Here is a 17,212-nt window from a genome sequence, read left to right on the forward strand (position 1 = left end):
TTATAAGAAGATTCATAGTGGAGATTAATTTGCAAAAGAACAAAAAGATTCATTTAGAAACTTTTTAATATCCACTAAACTAAGAGTGAGTGTAAACTAAAAGGTTCTAAACTATAAAGAATAAAGTTATATTGTATTCACCATTTTATAACAACTTGACCGAGTAATGCTACTAGAAGCCAAATGTGAAATTATAGTATGAGGAAAAATTATTATTATGATAAATGAAAACAATTAATATGAACTATTAAATCTTACTAACAATTAAGATTAAAATATATATATAGATAACTTTTTAAGCGATCATATAATTAATAACTAACTAACTTTTAATGTTAGACACATAATTAATTATTCTATTCTATCTGGTGTCATTCTAATTTTTTAAATTTTGTTCTTAAATAAAAATAAATTCTTGTTGTTCCTGGCAAAGAAAAGTGAGGAAAGGTAATCATCGTGAGAAAAAGTAGATGTATAAAACCCAAATAAGAATAAAAATAATATTTGTCATTGTAAGAAAAAAATATTATTTTTATTTCATGAAAATTTGTAATAAAATTATAAAATAATATGTGGACCCAAATAAGAATAAAAAATTTATTTGTAGATGGAACTCACGTCAGTTAATCATATATGGGGAAGCTGATTGTACTTCTTGAAATAGAAAACACAATGACAGTATAGATAGAGAACGAGAAGAAGCATAAGGGCAGGCTTAAATATGTTACTAAAAATGTAAATTGATGAAGTTCAGTAACAAGACTATTAAAGGTAAAAAATTGTCCACAAAACCATTCACCTTGAAAAAAGATTCATAGTTTTTCAGAGTAACTAATGAAAGGAAAGAGAGGAGGTACTCCACAAATACAAATTTAAGATCTAGGCTTCTCCTTCTTTTCCTTGAAAAGAGCTAGGAGGGAAACACCAGAGACCTTTACAACCTTGAATCTGACACCAGGAATATCTCTGACGGCATGACCTTTCCGTCCAAATCCAGCAATCAACACTTCATCCTATAAACACAGAAAACAACCCATGAACCATGAAAATAACTAACAAGATATGAAAAAAGAATACAGTACACTTCCAACATTACATAATAACAAGGACAGGCAACGTTATGTGGACAAAAATTACTTACATTCTCTTCAATGTAGTTTAAGCAACCATCATTGGGAACAAAAGCAGCAATCTTCTTTCCATTTTTGATGAGTTGAACCCTGGCACTTACGAATGGCGGAGTTAGGCTGCTTAGCCTCAATACCTCTGCACATAGAACAACATAATAATTTCTTAGCATGAGCTCGGATTTTGGAATATTTTCGTGAAAGATAATAAGATAACAGATCATGTTAAATTAATCTTACATCTTTTCAAGGACAATACCCTTGGCATGGGATGACCCAGCAAATGGCTTTTTCCATTCATTGCCAAGATGAGATTTCTTGTATGACTTGTCGGCCCACCTTTGCCTCCTGCGATGGGACTTCAGCTTGCGAGCAGCTCCCATTCCACGTGTCTTCCTACAGACAAGTGAGAATATGAAATTTTCAACATTGTGTGCTGTAATATACAACGAAGAGGGAATTGGACTGCCCTAACATCTCCCATAAGGTTTAGCTTAATTACAAGCTTCATCTGTCTTGTTTACACTAACTTCACATTGTTTTTTATGTTACCATAACACTGAACATCTTATTAAAGAGTGGTGATTGAAATTACATCAACCATTAAGGGAGTGCTTTGCAAACAATAGGAGTGTGAAATGTAATTATGTAATTAATTTAAAGCTTTTCCATCTAATGAAACAATTCCTAGTTACTGCAATGGCAAATAATATTTTCATGTATAAATAAGCACAGTTAATTTATAAAGAAAATGCTTGTTATAGCTTTTTATTTCATGCTGACAAACAAACTCAGAAAAGAAAATTAAAACAGCAACTCAGATTTCAAACTAAGAACGGATAAAATTTACAGGCAACTAAGACCATGAATGTGGAATTCTAGTGAGTGCGTTATTAAAAATCAAATAGTATAGCACAATCCCTACCCATGATAAAAGGAAAGAAAACAAAACCTATAACCTACAGTGAAAAAAACAAAAGAACCAAGATAGAAAAACACAATTTTTTCATATGGGGTTAACTAAAAAACCACAATAAGACACGATTATCCACGGATTCATTGAAAGTAAACCAAAATCAACGAATTAAATTTCATCCTCTAATGTCAATTTTCTTATAATACAAACAGGAAAAGTTTGTAGAGAATGTGATGTAGAGTTTGTTATCCCATATTGGTGACCGGTTCGCTGTTCTGAGCAGAGCTTGGGAGGGGAGGCTATGGAGGATGAGCGAGCAGCAACTGCAGAACTAAACCCTAATTTTTGTAGTAAGAGATGCCTTGCGATTTTATACTGTTAGTGTAGTGTGGAGAAAGTAAAAAAAACAGTAGGTCTGTTTTTGGGACCCTAATTTTTATAATATTGCTTGTTATAATTGTTTTGAAAAAATAATTTTAAAAAAATTAAATATTTTTCTTATAAAATCACAAAAAGTAACCTTTGGAATGATAGACTTAGACTCATGACACATGTTCAGCTTTTTTTATTATGAAGGATTTAACATGTATACATTGACAGTGTAAGTTTACTGTTAGTGAATTATCTATTATGTTAATCACTATTGACTCTTAAATAAAAGTAATATAAAACTTTAGTTGATTGATGGGAAATTGAACACACTAACAATGAAAACTCTAATAGAGTATATGCAGTGGATAATAATTTCCCCGACTTGCTAAAATTTATGAGGAGCAATATCAAATAATGTAATTAACACACAAGGGACACTAGAATTTTAACGTGGAAAACATTCCCAGCGTGAGAAGTAAAAATCACGGGCACAAGCTAGTCAATCAAGCTCCACTATAATCAAAGTAGGAATAAAAGAATGTCTCCCAAATACAGCATAAAACGTGCTCAACAATACGGCATACAACAGAGCAACAAGCTTGAAAATGAGAACAAAAAAACCAGAAAAACAGTTGCTGTAACAGCTTGATTTCTACCACATTGGACGTTGTCTCACTGATCCAACAGTTCATAATGAAGTGCTATAAGTTGTGAACCTGTTGTCCAAATTTCAGCCCGATCCAATGGTGAAGAAAGACATAGTCGCAAATTTCCCACGACTGCTCAGAGTTCCTACGGGTTGAGTTTTCTTATCTTCTCTCACACTTTTCAATTGCCTCTTTTTGCATAAATTGTCTGCACACCTTGCTACATCTGACCTCTATCTATTATATTAAGTGAGACAAGTGAGCTTTGTCCAACTGGATCTTTCTCCATATAGGAAGGGAGCCCAAACTCAACATATCTCCCCCTCACAACTATGTGGAGAGAATCGCCAAATCAACAATCTCACAACAAGTTTCAAACTTCCACCTTGATAAGGTCTTAGTCACCATATCAGCATCATTATCATATGTATGAACCTTAGCCAATTCCAACAACCTAGCATCCAAAACATCACGTATCCAATGATACCTCATATCAATGTGTTTAGACCTAGAATGAAAAGTTGAATTCTTCCCAAGATGAACGGCACTTTGACTATCACAAAATAACAAGTATTTGTCTTAGACAAAACCAAGCTCCTGCAACAATTTCTTCGCCCAAAGCAACTTTTTGTATGCTTTTGTAATGGCAATGAACTTTGCCTCATTAGTGGGCAATGCAACACACTTTTGCAACTTGGATTGCCATGCTACAGCTCCCCCTGTAAACTTAATCAAGTAACCTGAAGTGGACTTTCTAGAATCAATGTCTTCAGCCATATCATAATCAGTATAACCAACAAGAGTGTTTATCACCTCTAAAACAAAGCTTTAGACTAGCAGTACCACAAAGATACCTCAAAATCCATTTCACAGCATTCTAATGCTCTCTACCTAGATTTGACAGAAATCTACTAATTGTACCAACAACATGTGTAATATCTGGTCTTGTACACATCATTGCATACGTCAAACTTCCCACAACAGATGCATAAGGAACTCGTTGCATCTCTGATTTTTCAGCTTTATTTGAAGGACACTGTTTAGCACTCAACTTAAAATTAGTAGCAAGAGGAGTGCTTACCGCCTTAGCATTTTCCATCTGGAACTTCTGTAACACTCTCTTAATATAGTGTTCCTGTGACAGCCAACGTTTCTTTTCTTGCCTATCTCGCATGATTCTTATATCAAGAAACTGCTTAGCAACTCCCATGTCTTTCATGGCAAATGACTTGCCTAGTTGCTTCTTTAACATGTCAATCATGGAAATATTTTTCCCAACAATAAGCATGTCATCAACATACAATAATAGGATGATAAAATCATCATCAACAAACTTTCTAATGAAGATACAATGATCAGAAGTAGTCTTCTTGTAGTCTTGCTCACACATAACAGACTCAAACTTCTTGTACCATTGTCCTGGAGCCTGCTTCAAACCATATAGACTCTTTCTCAGCCTACACACATAGTTTTTTTTTCTCTTCAACAAGAAAACCACCAGGTTGTTTCATATAAATCTCTTCCTTCAAATCACCACGAAGGAAAGCAGTTTTTACATCCATTTGCTCTACCTCCAAATCAAGAGTAGCAACCAAACTCAATACAATTCTAATGGATGACATCTTCACCACAGGAGAAAAAATCTCACTGAAATCAACATTTTTTCTCTGTCTGAAACCTTTAACCACCAACCTGACTTTATACCTTGGAGATGTAGAATTACTTTTTTGCTTCACCCTGTAAATCCACTTGTTTTCCAAAACCTTCTTTCCATTTGGCAATTTGACCAAATAAAAAATGTGATTATCATGCAAGGACTTTATTTCCTCTTGAACTTCTTCTTTTCTTCATTCTCCATGGCCTCATGATAATATTCAGATTCTCCTCCATCTGTCACAGCAACATAGTCATTAGAATGATACCTGGTAGATGGTTTCCTCACCTATTAGACATCTGAAGTTGAACGTGATGTTGTTCAAGAGCATCACCAAGATTCTCATCTTGTGACATCTCATGTTCATCTTCACCAATATCAATGGGAAAATCTAAATCATCTCCAAGTTGCTGATCACCAACATAATCATGTTATTCTTAACTGTATCCAAATCATGTATAGACGTCCAAAATGGATCATTATCAGACAATCTACTATCTTCCTTGGGTGTAGTCTTCTTCATCTTATCAATGTCTTCAACAACCTTTTTCAACACAATAACAATGAAAACTCTAATAGAGTATATGCAGCGGATAATAATTTCCCCAACTTGCTAGAATCCATAAGAAGCAATATCAAATAATGCAGTAACACACAAGGGACACCAGAATTTTAACATGGAAAACCTTTCCAATGTGAGAAGTAAAAACCACGGACACAAGCCAGTCAATCAAGCTCCACTATAATCAAAGTAGGAATACAAGAGTGTCTCTAAAATACAGCACAAAACGTGCTCAACAATACGACATATAATAGAGCAACAAGCTTGTAAATGAGAACCAGGAAAACAGCTGCTGCACAGCTCGATTTCTACTACCTTAGACGTCGTCTCACCGATCCAACTGTTCAAAATGAAGTACTATAAGTTGTGAAATTTCAGACCGATCCAATGATGAACGAAGACGCAGTCGCGAATTTCCCACGGCTGCTCGGAGTTCCTGCGGGTTGAGTTTTCTTATCTTCTCTCACACTTTTCAATTGCCTATTTTTACATAAATTGCCTGCACACCCTTGCCACATATGACCTCTATCTATTAGATTAAGTGAGATACGTGAGTTTTGCCCAACTAAGTCTTTCTCCATATAGGAAGGGAGCCCAGACCCAACATTGATAATATGCCGACAATATAAAGTTTTTTTGTACATAAATTTTAAACTTTATTATAAATATTGAGATTAGTTCACAAATCCTGTAGCCTATCTACCTTTTTTGGTTTTCTTAGGTAATGTAATGATAGCTAAGCTGGCAAATCGAAAAATGTATTGTATGATGTCCAACAATTTAATCGAATCAGAAAATGTAATATACTGTTAAGGATTTTTTAGATAATATTATTCAAGCATATGCTGTATAATAAGAGATCTTTATATCTTCATATTTATTCTACTTTTTATTGTGGTTCGAAAAGGCTTGCGACTTCTAATTTTAATTACCAAACCAAATGTTTTAATATTGAGCATAGAGAAGATAGATGTTCAAAAAAATATTAGCTAATTTTAAATATGAAACCAATGTTTTAGTACTGAGTAGGGACTAGATGTTCAAAAAATATTAACATCTATTAAGCATGAAAATGCAAAAAATACTTGCTTTGCAATCTTGTATTGATTATAGTGGAAATTTGATTCTCACGAGAAGTTAGTCGTGCATGTCAATTGAGTGAACTAGTATATAGCTTATTTTCTATATTACTCCTTAACTCACTAATTGAAAATTTATCCATCATAAAAACTTTTCAATTGAAGAGTGGATATTCTAGATATCAAATTTGTTTTTGAAATATATATATATATATAATATACTTTGTTAAAAGACAAGTTAGTTGTCTGATTTTAGTTCTGTGAAAAATATGAATTAATCATCTAAATTGCTTATAATTTTTCAAAACCTTCTTAAAAAAGTTGGTGAACACATTTAAACAATTTCTTATATTACATTTGTTTATTTTAGTTACAAAAAAATACACTCAGATGCAAATATTTTCTTTCGCTTAGTGAGTGAATATAAACGCAAGTTTTAGAATGATGAATATAATTTTGATTGAAGAATATAAATGCATAAGGAATAAAGAGTTTATGTTAGGTTCTATTCAGAACATTCATGCTTGCGTCTCACTTTCTCTCATTTTTTGAGTTTTGTATCAATCACCAATGGCATCTTAATTTCTCTTCATTAAATGCAATATAGACATCGGTCAATCTCTAATGTAATTCCTCGTTGCCTTTTCTATGTGAAGCAGCCCAAATTGGAATTGCAGATTTGCTTTCAGGTCCTTTAGTGCGTGAAAAAAAGGCATTTTTGATGTTGGAGTTAGTTTCTTTTTCATAAAGAATGTCTAAAATATGCAAAATCACTCGCCTCCATTCTCCTTTCTCCTTTCACATAATTACCAAATTCTAAATCATTGTCGAAAACAACATTGACTAAATGTCACATACTTCATATTTCAAAATCTATCATAACTTCCATGTTGTCATTGAAACTTGTTCTTGATTAAGCTCGAGCAAGTTCTCTTTGCCTCTCTTAATCTCCCCCCAACTAGATACAAATTTCTTAGTTGCATGATCAACATCAACAATAGAAGGAGGTGAATCACACATGCTTTCCAAAAACCAAGTTTTAAAACCAAACTTTTGCTATAGAACCACACTAATTGAAGCCACTAATGGCTTATTGACAAAATTGTTATTGATCAACAAAGGTGATTCTTGGACTTGTAACTCTTGAAGTGTGATCCCATCATTTCCTTTTGGAAAAATCTCTGAAAATTGTTCCAATGATTGGGCCTATGAGTGTGGTTCACTTGGGCCAAAGGCCCCTTTCTTTTTGAAAATTTTCCTGCTCCTGTATAAAAATACATGTCAAAAAGATACCTTAATGAGTTTGTGTTAAGCTCGTTAAAGGCTAGAGTTAAATCAAGCTGGACTGAAAAGTCATATTATAACTGATGTATATCAAATTGCATCTCAAACTTATCCTAAATGAGCTATGTATTATGACAGTTTGACTTGATTAACATTAGAAAAATTATTTAAATTTTAGATGCCTTTAAACTTTTTTTTAATATAATTTCTTTAACATAATTACTTTTTTTTTGTTTCTCACATATATCCTCGTATTGGAAACAATCTGTCCGAGTCTGGAATATCCTTAAGTATGTGGAGCTAACTTTCTCCCAGTGGGTGTTTTTTATATCCATAAAACTTGAACCCGAAACCTTGCTCAAGGAGAATCAAACATGTACCACTTGAACCAAAATCAGTTTGTTAACGCAACTACTTTGTTAAAAAATGTTTTATAAAGAGTATATTAAAAATATATTACTCATACTATGTATATATTTACCTTCATAAAATTATTAAGATAATTTACAAGTCATTAATGCAAAATTCACATACAACTTGCAATAGAGGGCAACTATAGTCCATCTAGAAGGCAGATTCAACTTGTGAAGTCCGGCAAGAAAATTTAAATTATGTGCCGAGTCAAAGAGTTAATTGTAATAATCCAATCAATGGTGAGGTATTTGTTATGTCCAAAATAATGTCAAGACATTTGGTACCAATTTTATGAATGCTCATTATTAAACTATATATCCCCAAAAATGAAAAAAAATGGTAGCACAAACACGATTAGATAAGCTAGATCCAATCCCCTTCTGAAATAGTCTAGTTGTTCCAGAATAAAAAATACAATTTTAATAAAATATACCTAATAAAATACCCATATCCTATGATATTTCAGGCTTTGAAAAACCTATCAAATAGACCCAACACATTTTGACACTTAGCCTCTATGTTTGTCTACTTAATTTTCTTGGTATAGTTTATTAAGTGTATATCAATGATTAAAAGTCTTTTAAGCGTTCATATATCATCCACAATTTATTTATGAAAAATTTATCCCATTAATAATTAATATACAAATATCCAATGATGTATTAATAAGATAAAAAGTTTAGCTACAAAATATTACTACTTTGCTATTACACAAAATTGTTAAGAGATGTACAAACAAAATTGCAAAACACGATTTCAGAATTGAATATTGCATAACATACAAGCCAACAAGTGTTGGGTGCCTCTGGTTCGATTTTTATTACATATTCAAAAAATTTAAGAATCAGCATTTAAAAAACAGTTGATTTAACTAATTGTGCTACAAACAATTAATCAAACCCATTGACAAGGAAACAACCTTAGTACCATATTAGTGAAGCACTTCGTTAATCACCAATCATATACCTTTTAATTTTAACCTTTATTTAACAGGAAAAAGAACTAAAAGTAATCAATAGCACCATAAGATAAAGAAATGCATGTAAGATCTCTAATAAATGAAAAATAATGGATAAATAAGTCATTGAAAGTTACCTAGGAAACAATAGTGGCATTAGTCTCAAATAGGGGTGGTAAAATTATTCAAAATCCAAAGTCTATCCAAATTAAATTTATCTAAATTCACAGTCCGGCAAGAAAATTTAAATTATGTGCCGAGTCAAAGAGTTAATTGTAATAATCCAATCAATGGTGAGGTATTTGTTATGTCCAAAATAATGTCAAGACATTTGGTACCAATTTTATGAATGCTCATTATTAAACTATATATCCCCAAAAATGAAAAAAAATGGTAGCACAAACACGATTAGATAAGCTAGATCCAATCCCCTTCTGAAATAGTCTAGTTGTTCCAGAATAAAAAATACAATTTTAATAAAATATACCTAATAAAATACCCATATCCTATGATATTTCAGGCTTTGAAAAACCTATCAAATAGACCCAACACATTTTGACACTTAGCCTCTATGTTTGTCTACTTAATTTTCTTGGTATAGTTTATTAAGTGTATATCAATGATTAAAAGTCTTTTAAGCGTTCATATATCATCCACAATTTATTTATGAAAAATTTATCCCATTAATAATTAATATACAAATATCCAATGATGTATTAATAAGATAAAAAGTTTAGCTACAAAATATTACTACTTTGCTATTACACAAAATTGTTAAGAGATGTACAAACAAAATTGCAAAACACGATTTCAGAATTGAATATTGCATAACATACAAGCCAACAAGTGTTGGGTGCCTCTGGTTCGATTTTTATTACATATTCAAAAAATTTAAGAATCAGCATTTAAAAAACAGTTGATTTAACTAATTGTGCTACAAACAATTAATCAAACCCATTGACAAGGAAACAACCTTAGTACCATATTAGTGAAGCACTTCGTTAATCACCAATCATATACCTTTTAATTTTAACCTTTATTTAACAGGAAAAAGAACTAAAAGTAATCAATAGCACCATAAGATAAAGAAATGCATGTAAGATCTCTAATAAATGAAAAATAATGGATAAATAAGTCATTGAAAGTTACCTAGGAAACAATAGTGGCATTAGTCTCAAATAGGGGTGGTAAAATTATTCAAAATCCAAAGTCTATCCAAATTAAATTTATCTAAATTCACCCGTTAGAATTAATGGATTTAAATGGATATAATCCAATGGATAGTGTTGACAATAGATGGATTTGATCCATTATATCCAATCGATATTCATGGGTATATCCATTTGGATGGATACCCAATCCATCTAAAAAATAAAAATAAAAACAAATTTTTTTCTAATTATTTCCATATTAATATAAAAAATCTCTCTCACCTTTCTAAGCAAAATTCCACACATTTTACAAAAGTTGAAAATTACAATTGTGATTTAAAAAAGTGTTTATCAAAAAAGTATAAACGATTTCGACCTTAATGTTTTACCCCAACATCTTAATGTAAAGTATAAATATATAATTTTTGTTATTGACTAATGTGATAATATAATAACAAAATGAAATACTCCAGGATGATGGACTAATGCATGTAAGTTATGGAAGTCCCAATTATTAGAAGTGTAAGTGGTTCCGGTTTAAACCTGAAACCGAACCGAACCAAACCATAAGTTTATAACCATTTATTTATAACCATAAGTTTGGTTCGGTTCAGCTCCACGGTTCAGTTTAGTTTTTTTATTTATAACCATTTAAGTTTGATTCGATTCACGGTCTTATAAATTTTGGAACCATTAGAATTGAACCGCATATTAAAAACTAATTTCATTTTATATTTGAATGGTTAAGCTTTAAAGTTAGAAGATAAAATATGATTAAGAATTTAGAATTATTAATACATATAGGCTATAAATAAGATGCAAATAGAAAAAATTAATTACTAAACAAACCTAAATATCTATTATCCATTGAGAAGATAAAAAAAAAACTAAAAAACTAGTATACATTTTGTCAATATTCATAGATGAAATTAAATAAATAAAAAAATTAAAGAACTAAAAGAAAATAAAGGAAGAACTTGAGGACATTACTAATAATGTGGAGTATTAGGTATTACTGTTTGACTAAAATATTGGTACCAAGTTTGTCATTCTTAAATTTTGTTGGACATTGTTGAAGATTTTGTGGACTAAAATTTCAAGTTTGTAGTGCGTTGAGATGTTGAATTATTATTGTTTTACTAGAGAGAATATTAAATACTTTATTATTGATGTGTTTAGTATTCATTTAGTTGACTCTATACCTTGCAAATTTTGTTCATCTATTTCATAAGGATTTTCTTGAAATAAGTTAAAAAATCGAACCGCTAATGAATGGTTCGGTTTGGTGCCTAAATAAAATTTGTGGTTAATCGAGTAGAACCGAACCGTATCTTCGTGTTAGGTTCAGTCACTAAATTGCGTCAAAAACCGAACCAAACTTTTATCCCCTACCAATTATATTGCACCAGAGATTCTTGCCAATAAGAGTATTTATAAAAAAACTTCACAAATTCACCTTTTTAGAAGTGTTTATCAAAAAAAGCAATTTTTAAAAGTGTTTGTTAAGAAAAATATTTTTTAAAATGTGTTTTTTTAAAAGAAATCACTTTTTAAGAATATTTAAAAAAAAAACACTTTTTAATTTTTTTTAAAATTAATATTTAAAAATGATTTATTAAATAATAATTTTTAAAAGAATATTTTTTCTTCAAATTGCTTTATTAAAATTGTTTTCTTAAAATAAAAAAAAATAAGTTGAATATCCACCCAATCCATTAAAATGAATACATGGATAGAATGGATGGATTGAAATCCATTGAATGAATATGAATGGATTGGATAATTTAAAAATGTGATGTAATGAATTTATATGGATTGGTGGATAATTTTCTATCCATCATCCAAATTCATCCAAATCCATCCAATTGCCACCCTAGTCTCAAATAACATGATAGAAACAATTTTCCCCCAGTTTGCCCTCTAAAACTACTTACCAGGAACGTTCCGACACTAAAATTTGCAGAAAGAACAAATACATTTAACACTGACTGCAACATCACAAAACTGAATTATGCAGCAAGTTGGGGAACTGGAATCACTGAATATCAGCAGTTTCAATGTATCTTCACAAGCATTTGCAGGAATTTCTTGAAACCGATGTTCCCCGAGGACGGCTTGAATGGTGAACAAACCAGAAAAGTACCTGATATAACAAAAAACACAAGTATAATTAATGAACATATAAGTTGAACTATTTGCTTATGGAATGAGTGTGTGATACAGTACCTGACATATATCCATCTATTAATGATTCTTCTTCCATAGCACTCCAATCTTCTTTAACATGTTTGTGTTTTTCTTCTTGGGCGACTCATCAACTTCTGAATCAGGTGAAATAATTTTGCCATTGATATAATTGTAGTTGTCGTTGTAGCTACTGTCAAGTGAACCTGTTTTCTCCACAAGCTTCACATTGTTTCCGGTAGAAAGCATAGCGGCAGCTGCTTCAGCTGCTTTTCTCCATTGGTCTGACTGCACTTTCAATCTCCTTAACTCAGCCTCTAACTCATAATTCACAGCCTGCGCAGCATCTAACTGCTCAGTTACCTGTGCTAGTCTTCTGTTACTTTTATCAGCTTCTTCAGTTGTGTAGCCGAGTTTCATCAATGCCTCGTACTCTGCAGCCCTTGCTGCATCAGCCGAAGCAACAGCCTTATCACTAATTTTATTCTTCTCCAACTCCTGTTTCTTTATTTCCATCTTTAGTGAGTTGTTTTCCTCAGTTAGGTTTTGCAACTCCGTCTCTCTGTCCAATAGTCTTGCATTCAAATCAGCTATATCATCATGCAATTCTTTTTGCTCCACCAGAAGTTCATATTCTCTTTCTGTATGATGACTAATTTGCTTGATCCTAGACTTGAGCCCCTCATTTTCCTCCGACACACCCTGCAACTGAGATTCCTTGTACACGAGGGCTGCCTTTAGTTCTTCAATATTAGCTGCAGCTCTCTTCAATTCCTCATAAAATTCAGCCTGTCTCTGACTAGATTCCGATTTTGTATGATCCAGTTGTTCATAAGCACTTCTAATCTGTATTGTGCTCTGGATACACTCTTGTTGGTATCTTCCCTCAGCAACCTCCAATGCAGATTTTAATTGCCCAACTTCAGATTTGGCAGAGACAAGCTCAGATTTGAGCTGATTTATCTCCTCGTTTTCCATATTATCCAGTGGAAGTCCTGTTTCATCGGTGGGACCTGATGAATCTTGGTTAGCACCACTAACCATATTAGCCTGGAGTTTGCTCGCCAGTTCCTCCAATGATTTTATTAGAGCTCTTGATTGCTCCAACTCTAAGGCTAAGGATTTGTAAACTTCAGATGCTTTCATAGCTTCTAACTCGAGCATTTCCACAATCTTATTTGCTGTTTCCAGTTGCATTTGAGTTTTACCGTGTACTTCCAAAGATCGGGATTCAGAGTCGTCGCAATCTCTTACCTCAATTTTCAGCTTTTCCACTAAAGAGAGAGTTACATCAAGTTCCACCCTCAAGTCCTGGATCTCATTATATGCTGACTCTGCATTGTTAATCTGAGTAGCTTCAGATTCACGTACCCTTTCAAGCTGAATTTTCAGTTTCTGGATTTCGTTTGTGGCAGATACTAAACCAGCTGAATCCATTGCATGCTGCTTCTGGACAGCATCTAGTTCAGATTGCCAGGAAAGATCTCGATCCTGAGAAATTTTACAGAGCTCTTGAAGCCGTTCTTCTTCAGAGCTAGATAGTTCAATAAGCTGTTGCTGGGATTCCTCCAGATCTTTCGAAATTGCTAAGAGCCGCTTCTTTGCCTCTCCAGCCTCCTGTTGCGCTTTGTTCTTCCATGACTCGGATGAGTTAAGTTGGTCCTTAGCTCTCTTTAGATCCTCCTGAAGTTGAGCAAGCTGTGACTCCAATTCCTGGACCCTACATGGTCGCTTTTTCTAGAAGCCAAAGGATAAAGAATTACTTTTGATTTTATACTAATATGTTCTTCATCTTTAAATACTTTTGATCAGAATAAGTTCTTCAGAATAGATTACATAATTAAAAACAATTAGAAATAATTTAAATACTTTTGATTTTATATACATAACAGATTAATGAAGAAAGATTATAATTTTAGTATCTAACATCTACAAGATTACCAATAGCCAGAATGGCTCCTACTTCATATTTACTACACGGTAACTCTGACGAGGGAGAAAGTTAAAATACCTCAGGTATTATACTTCGTGGTGATGACTTGGATTCAATGACCTTTGGGGTCCTAACTCTTGGAGTCTTACTTGCTGGGTTTGGAGAGGAGATTGAGCCAAAATCAGAACTCGGTAATTTCAAACGGCGAGCAGTCCTAGGATTTGCAAAAGATTTCCTTTCAGGGGCTTCGGAAGTACCACTTCTGATCACAGTCAACCATATGACAATCAACATTCATATACAAATGTAGAATGCAAATAAAAAAGCATAGTGAGATAGAACAGCATGATAGTCAAGTGATGTTTAGTTCGCTTACAGGGTCCCTTTTCGAAATTTCAGAATATAGTATCACACAACAAAAGCTATCGATATACGTGGGGGAGAAACAATACGAAAAGCTATCGATATAAAGCCATTTACTAGTTATCCTATTATAACTAGTCAGAACAGGCTTAACGCAATATATGATCGTAAAGAGTTCACCAAACACCTCAAATTAAACAAATATGCTCAGAAACAACTTTGAATCATATATCTAAAGATAATACATAAAAGGTAGTGATTCATCCCTAACATAGATCCCAGAAATAATTATATATAATTTGTTTGAAAAGACTTACTGTACTATGATTCATTAGGAGTAAGCTCCAACTTAAAATATTAAAAAAATCAGATTTCTTCGCAAAGGAAAAAGCCTAAAATTTCACAACCAGTCATAATAGATATAATAAAATTCATGCATGTCTCATTCTTCTTGGCACAGCATAAAAGAAGGAATGTTGCAAAAGTGTTACATAAGGACAATCTTACCTTGCTTTCGGTGTTTGCATATTTTAATATCGGAGGTGATAAAGAAGCAAACTGAAAGACCTCTGTTTGAAAGCTCCTAACCCACAACACTTTTTGCAATAGTAACCTGAGAAAGAAATAAAGACAATAAGGAGTATGATTTATAAGTCTTATAAGAGTTAGCTTGCACTTTGCAGCAGATAATCACCAAAGATCAGGATTCAAACTTAACAAACAAACCACATATAATCCCTTCAAAGAAACTTCAAGTAAACTAACTCCACTACCAACTACCAAGTCCAAAACACAACAAGTAAAAAAACCAATTAAATAACATAAAAATAATTAGTAGATTATCATTGATGGAAAACCATTTTCCCACTGTTTCAACTTTCTTTAGACCTTCCCTTCTTTTTACTTCAGTACACTTGAGCAATCACGGACCAACGATAAACGTAATGACAACAACCCCATTGCACTAATATGTGGTCAATGAAAACATGAAATTCATAGCTCTTTAGACAAAAGAAGATCAAGTTTCTTTGCTGCAACAAAAACCCATAAACCATGTTTGCTAATAAGAAACTTCCAGAAGCTATTAAACATGGAAGAATGCATGTGTAGCAATTAAACGTAGAAGCAGATTTTATGGCCCCATTTTCCATTCAGTGTGAAAACTGAAGGAAAGGTACAAACTTCAAACATCCCATGAGAGGGAAAACCCAAGATCTACATGCAGTCTGAGACCAAATCACACTGATCCAAAAGAATAGTAAAATATACCCAGAAAAAACAGAGAAAACAAAAATAAATAAATCCCTTCAAATCAAAATGTTGTTTTCAAATAGAAAACTCACCACAAATAAGGTGTTGGTCTAGTGGTATAAGGTCTCGCTAGATCCCAAGATGACCAAAAGATAAGGGTTCGACTCCTATGAGCGACACTCATTAGGAGGGGCAGCCGCAACCCCAAAAGGAATTCCTTACCCAAAAGGGTGAGGGGATACCATTGGTAGTACAAAAAAAATAGAAAACTCCCGAAGTGTTGCTAGCTTGTTATTAAACAGAAAACAAGCAGAGAAAAAAAAGTCAGAATAAAAAATAAAAAAAACAGAATTTTGTGCATAGCAAATGCCCAAACACATCAAAAGCATGTGATTGATCCTCCTCATCTCCCAATCTTAAAACACACAGTAGGCATAAAATGTCAGGTTTTCTCCATGGAGGAAACAAATGCAGTGACTAACAGTGCAACTTAAGTCAGAACTGTATTATACACCACACCCAAAAGAAAAAGTTCAAAATTTGCAAGCAAATATGAGTTATAACGCAGGATGAAACAAGTAAAAAGAGTAACCAATAAGAAATGGCAAAAGCTGAAGAAAACAACTATACAAGCATGAAACAAAGTAAATAAACTCTTAGTATTATTCTTACAGTTAATGGAGTAATGATCCAAGGGTGAAGGTGTTTGTGGAAGAAGGTAGCTAAGATTTTCTCACTTTCCCTCTCTCCTTTTCAGTGTTTGTCACTGTCTCGTTATGTGTCAGTGAAGACGGCACTACTCTGTTCTTTATTTTACAAAAATCATTAAATGGTTAGATTTTCCTTGTTTCTATTAATAAAATTGTTCATTATTTTTATACCTTTCAATTCATTTCTTAATTTTATTTTATAATTATTTTCTCTCACCATATAACAAAGTAATCAAAACTGAACAAAAAATAATTATATTGATTAATATTGACATTATCAACCAATTATTTATATTGTATTTGTCATATTTATTTGTTTTGTTTAAAATTAAAGGAATACACTAGAATAATTTACTTTTCTACCAAATATTCTTATGGATGATACATTATCATTATCTTATAATGATATAGATAATGATATATACCTAAAGAGATCTACTCAGGTGAAAATAATGTGCTATCGTGAGAAATAAGAACACTTAGTATATATCATTGAACTTTGATCGAGTGGTTAAGATTAAAAGATACATGCATATGACTATTATGTGATCAATAACTAACTTTTAATCCTAACCATCCATGATTGGTTGTAAGACCCAAATTTATT

The 17,212-nt window shown here is 32.4% G+C and overlaps 1 protein-coding gene and 1 pseudogene across 3 annotated transcripts; both read right to left on the reverse strand.

Moving 5' to 3' along the window:
• Positions 751–2,418, reverse strand: LOC109359286 (annotated as a pseudogene).
• On the reverse strand, positions 12,018–16,749 carry LOC109359353 (interactor of constitutive active ROPs 2, chloroplastic-like). 3 transcript variants are annotated; one of them, XM_019603984.1, is made up of 5 exons: positions 16,568–16,749; positions 15,152–15,257; positions 14,360–14,543; positions 12,391–14,085; positions 12,018–12,307 (listed from the first exon to the last, which is right to left on the reverse strand). In XM_019603984.1, exons 2-4 carry the CDS (start codon positions 15,169–15,171, stop codon positions 12,409–12,411), a joined length of 1,881 nt encoding a protein of 626 aa, XP_019459529.1. In that variant the 5' UTR covers positions 15,172–15,257; positions 16,568–16,749; the 3' UTR covers positions 12,018–12,307; positions 12,391–12,408. The 3 variants fall into 3 exon arrangements, with proteins under 3 accessions (XP_019459529.1, XP_019459528.1, XP_019459527.1); XM_019603983.1 differs by lacking the exons at positions 15,152–15,257; positions 16,568–16,749 and having other exon boundaries at positions 12,391–14,079; positions 14,360–14,645; XM_019603982.1 differs by lacking the exons at positions 15,152–15,257; positions 16,568–16,749 and having other exon boundaries at positions 14,360–14,645.

This window comes from Lupinus angustifolius, chromosome LG11 (genome assembly GCF_001865875.1).
Source record: "Lupinus angustifolius cultivar Tanjil chromosome LG11, LupAngTanjil_v1.0, whole genome shotgun sequence".
In the NCBI taxonomy this organism is placed as follows: domain Eukaryota; kingdom Viridiplantae; phylum Streptophyta; class Magnoliopsida; order Fabales; family Fabaceae; genus Lupinus; species Lupinus angustifolius.

What these genes read in the sequence shown, in the direction of transcription:
- LOC109359353 (XM_019603982.1), bottom strand. Translation starts at nt 14,575, where the DNA reads ATGTTGATTGTCATATGGTTGACTGTGATCAGAAGTGGTACTTCCGAA. An exon ending in CACGAAGTATAATACCTGAG is followed by an intron (nt 14,086 to 14,359) that starts GTATTTTAACTT and finishes TTTGGCTTCTAG; the next exon opens with AAAAAGCGACCATGTAGGGT.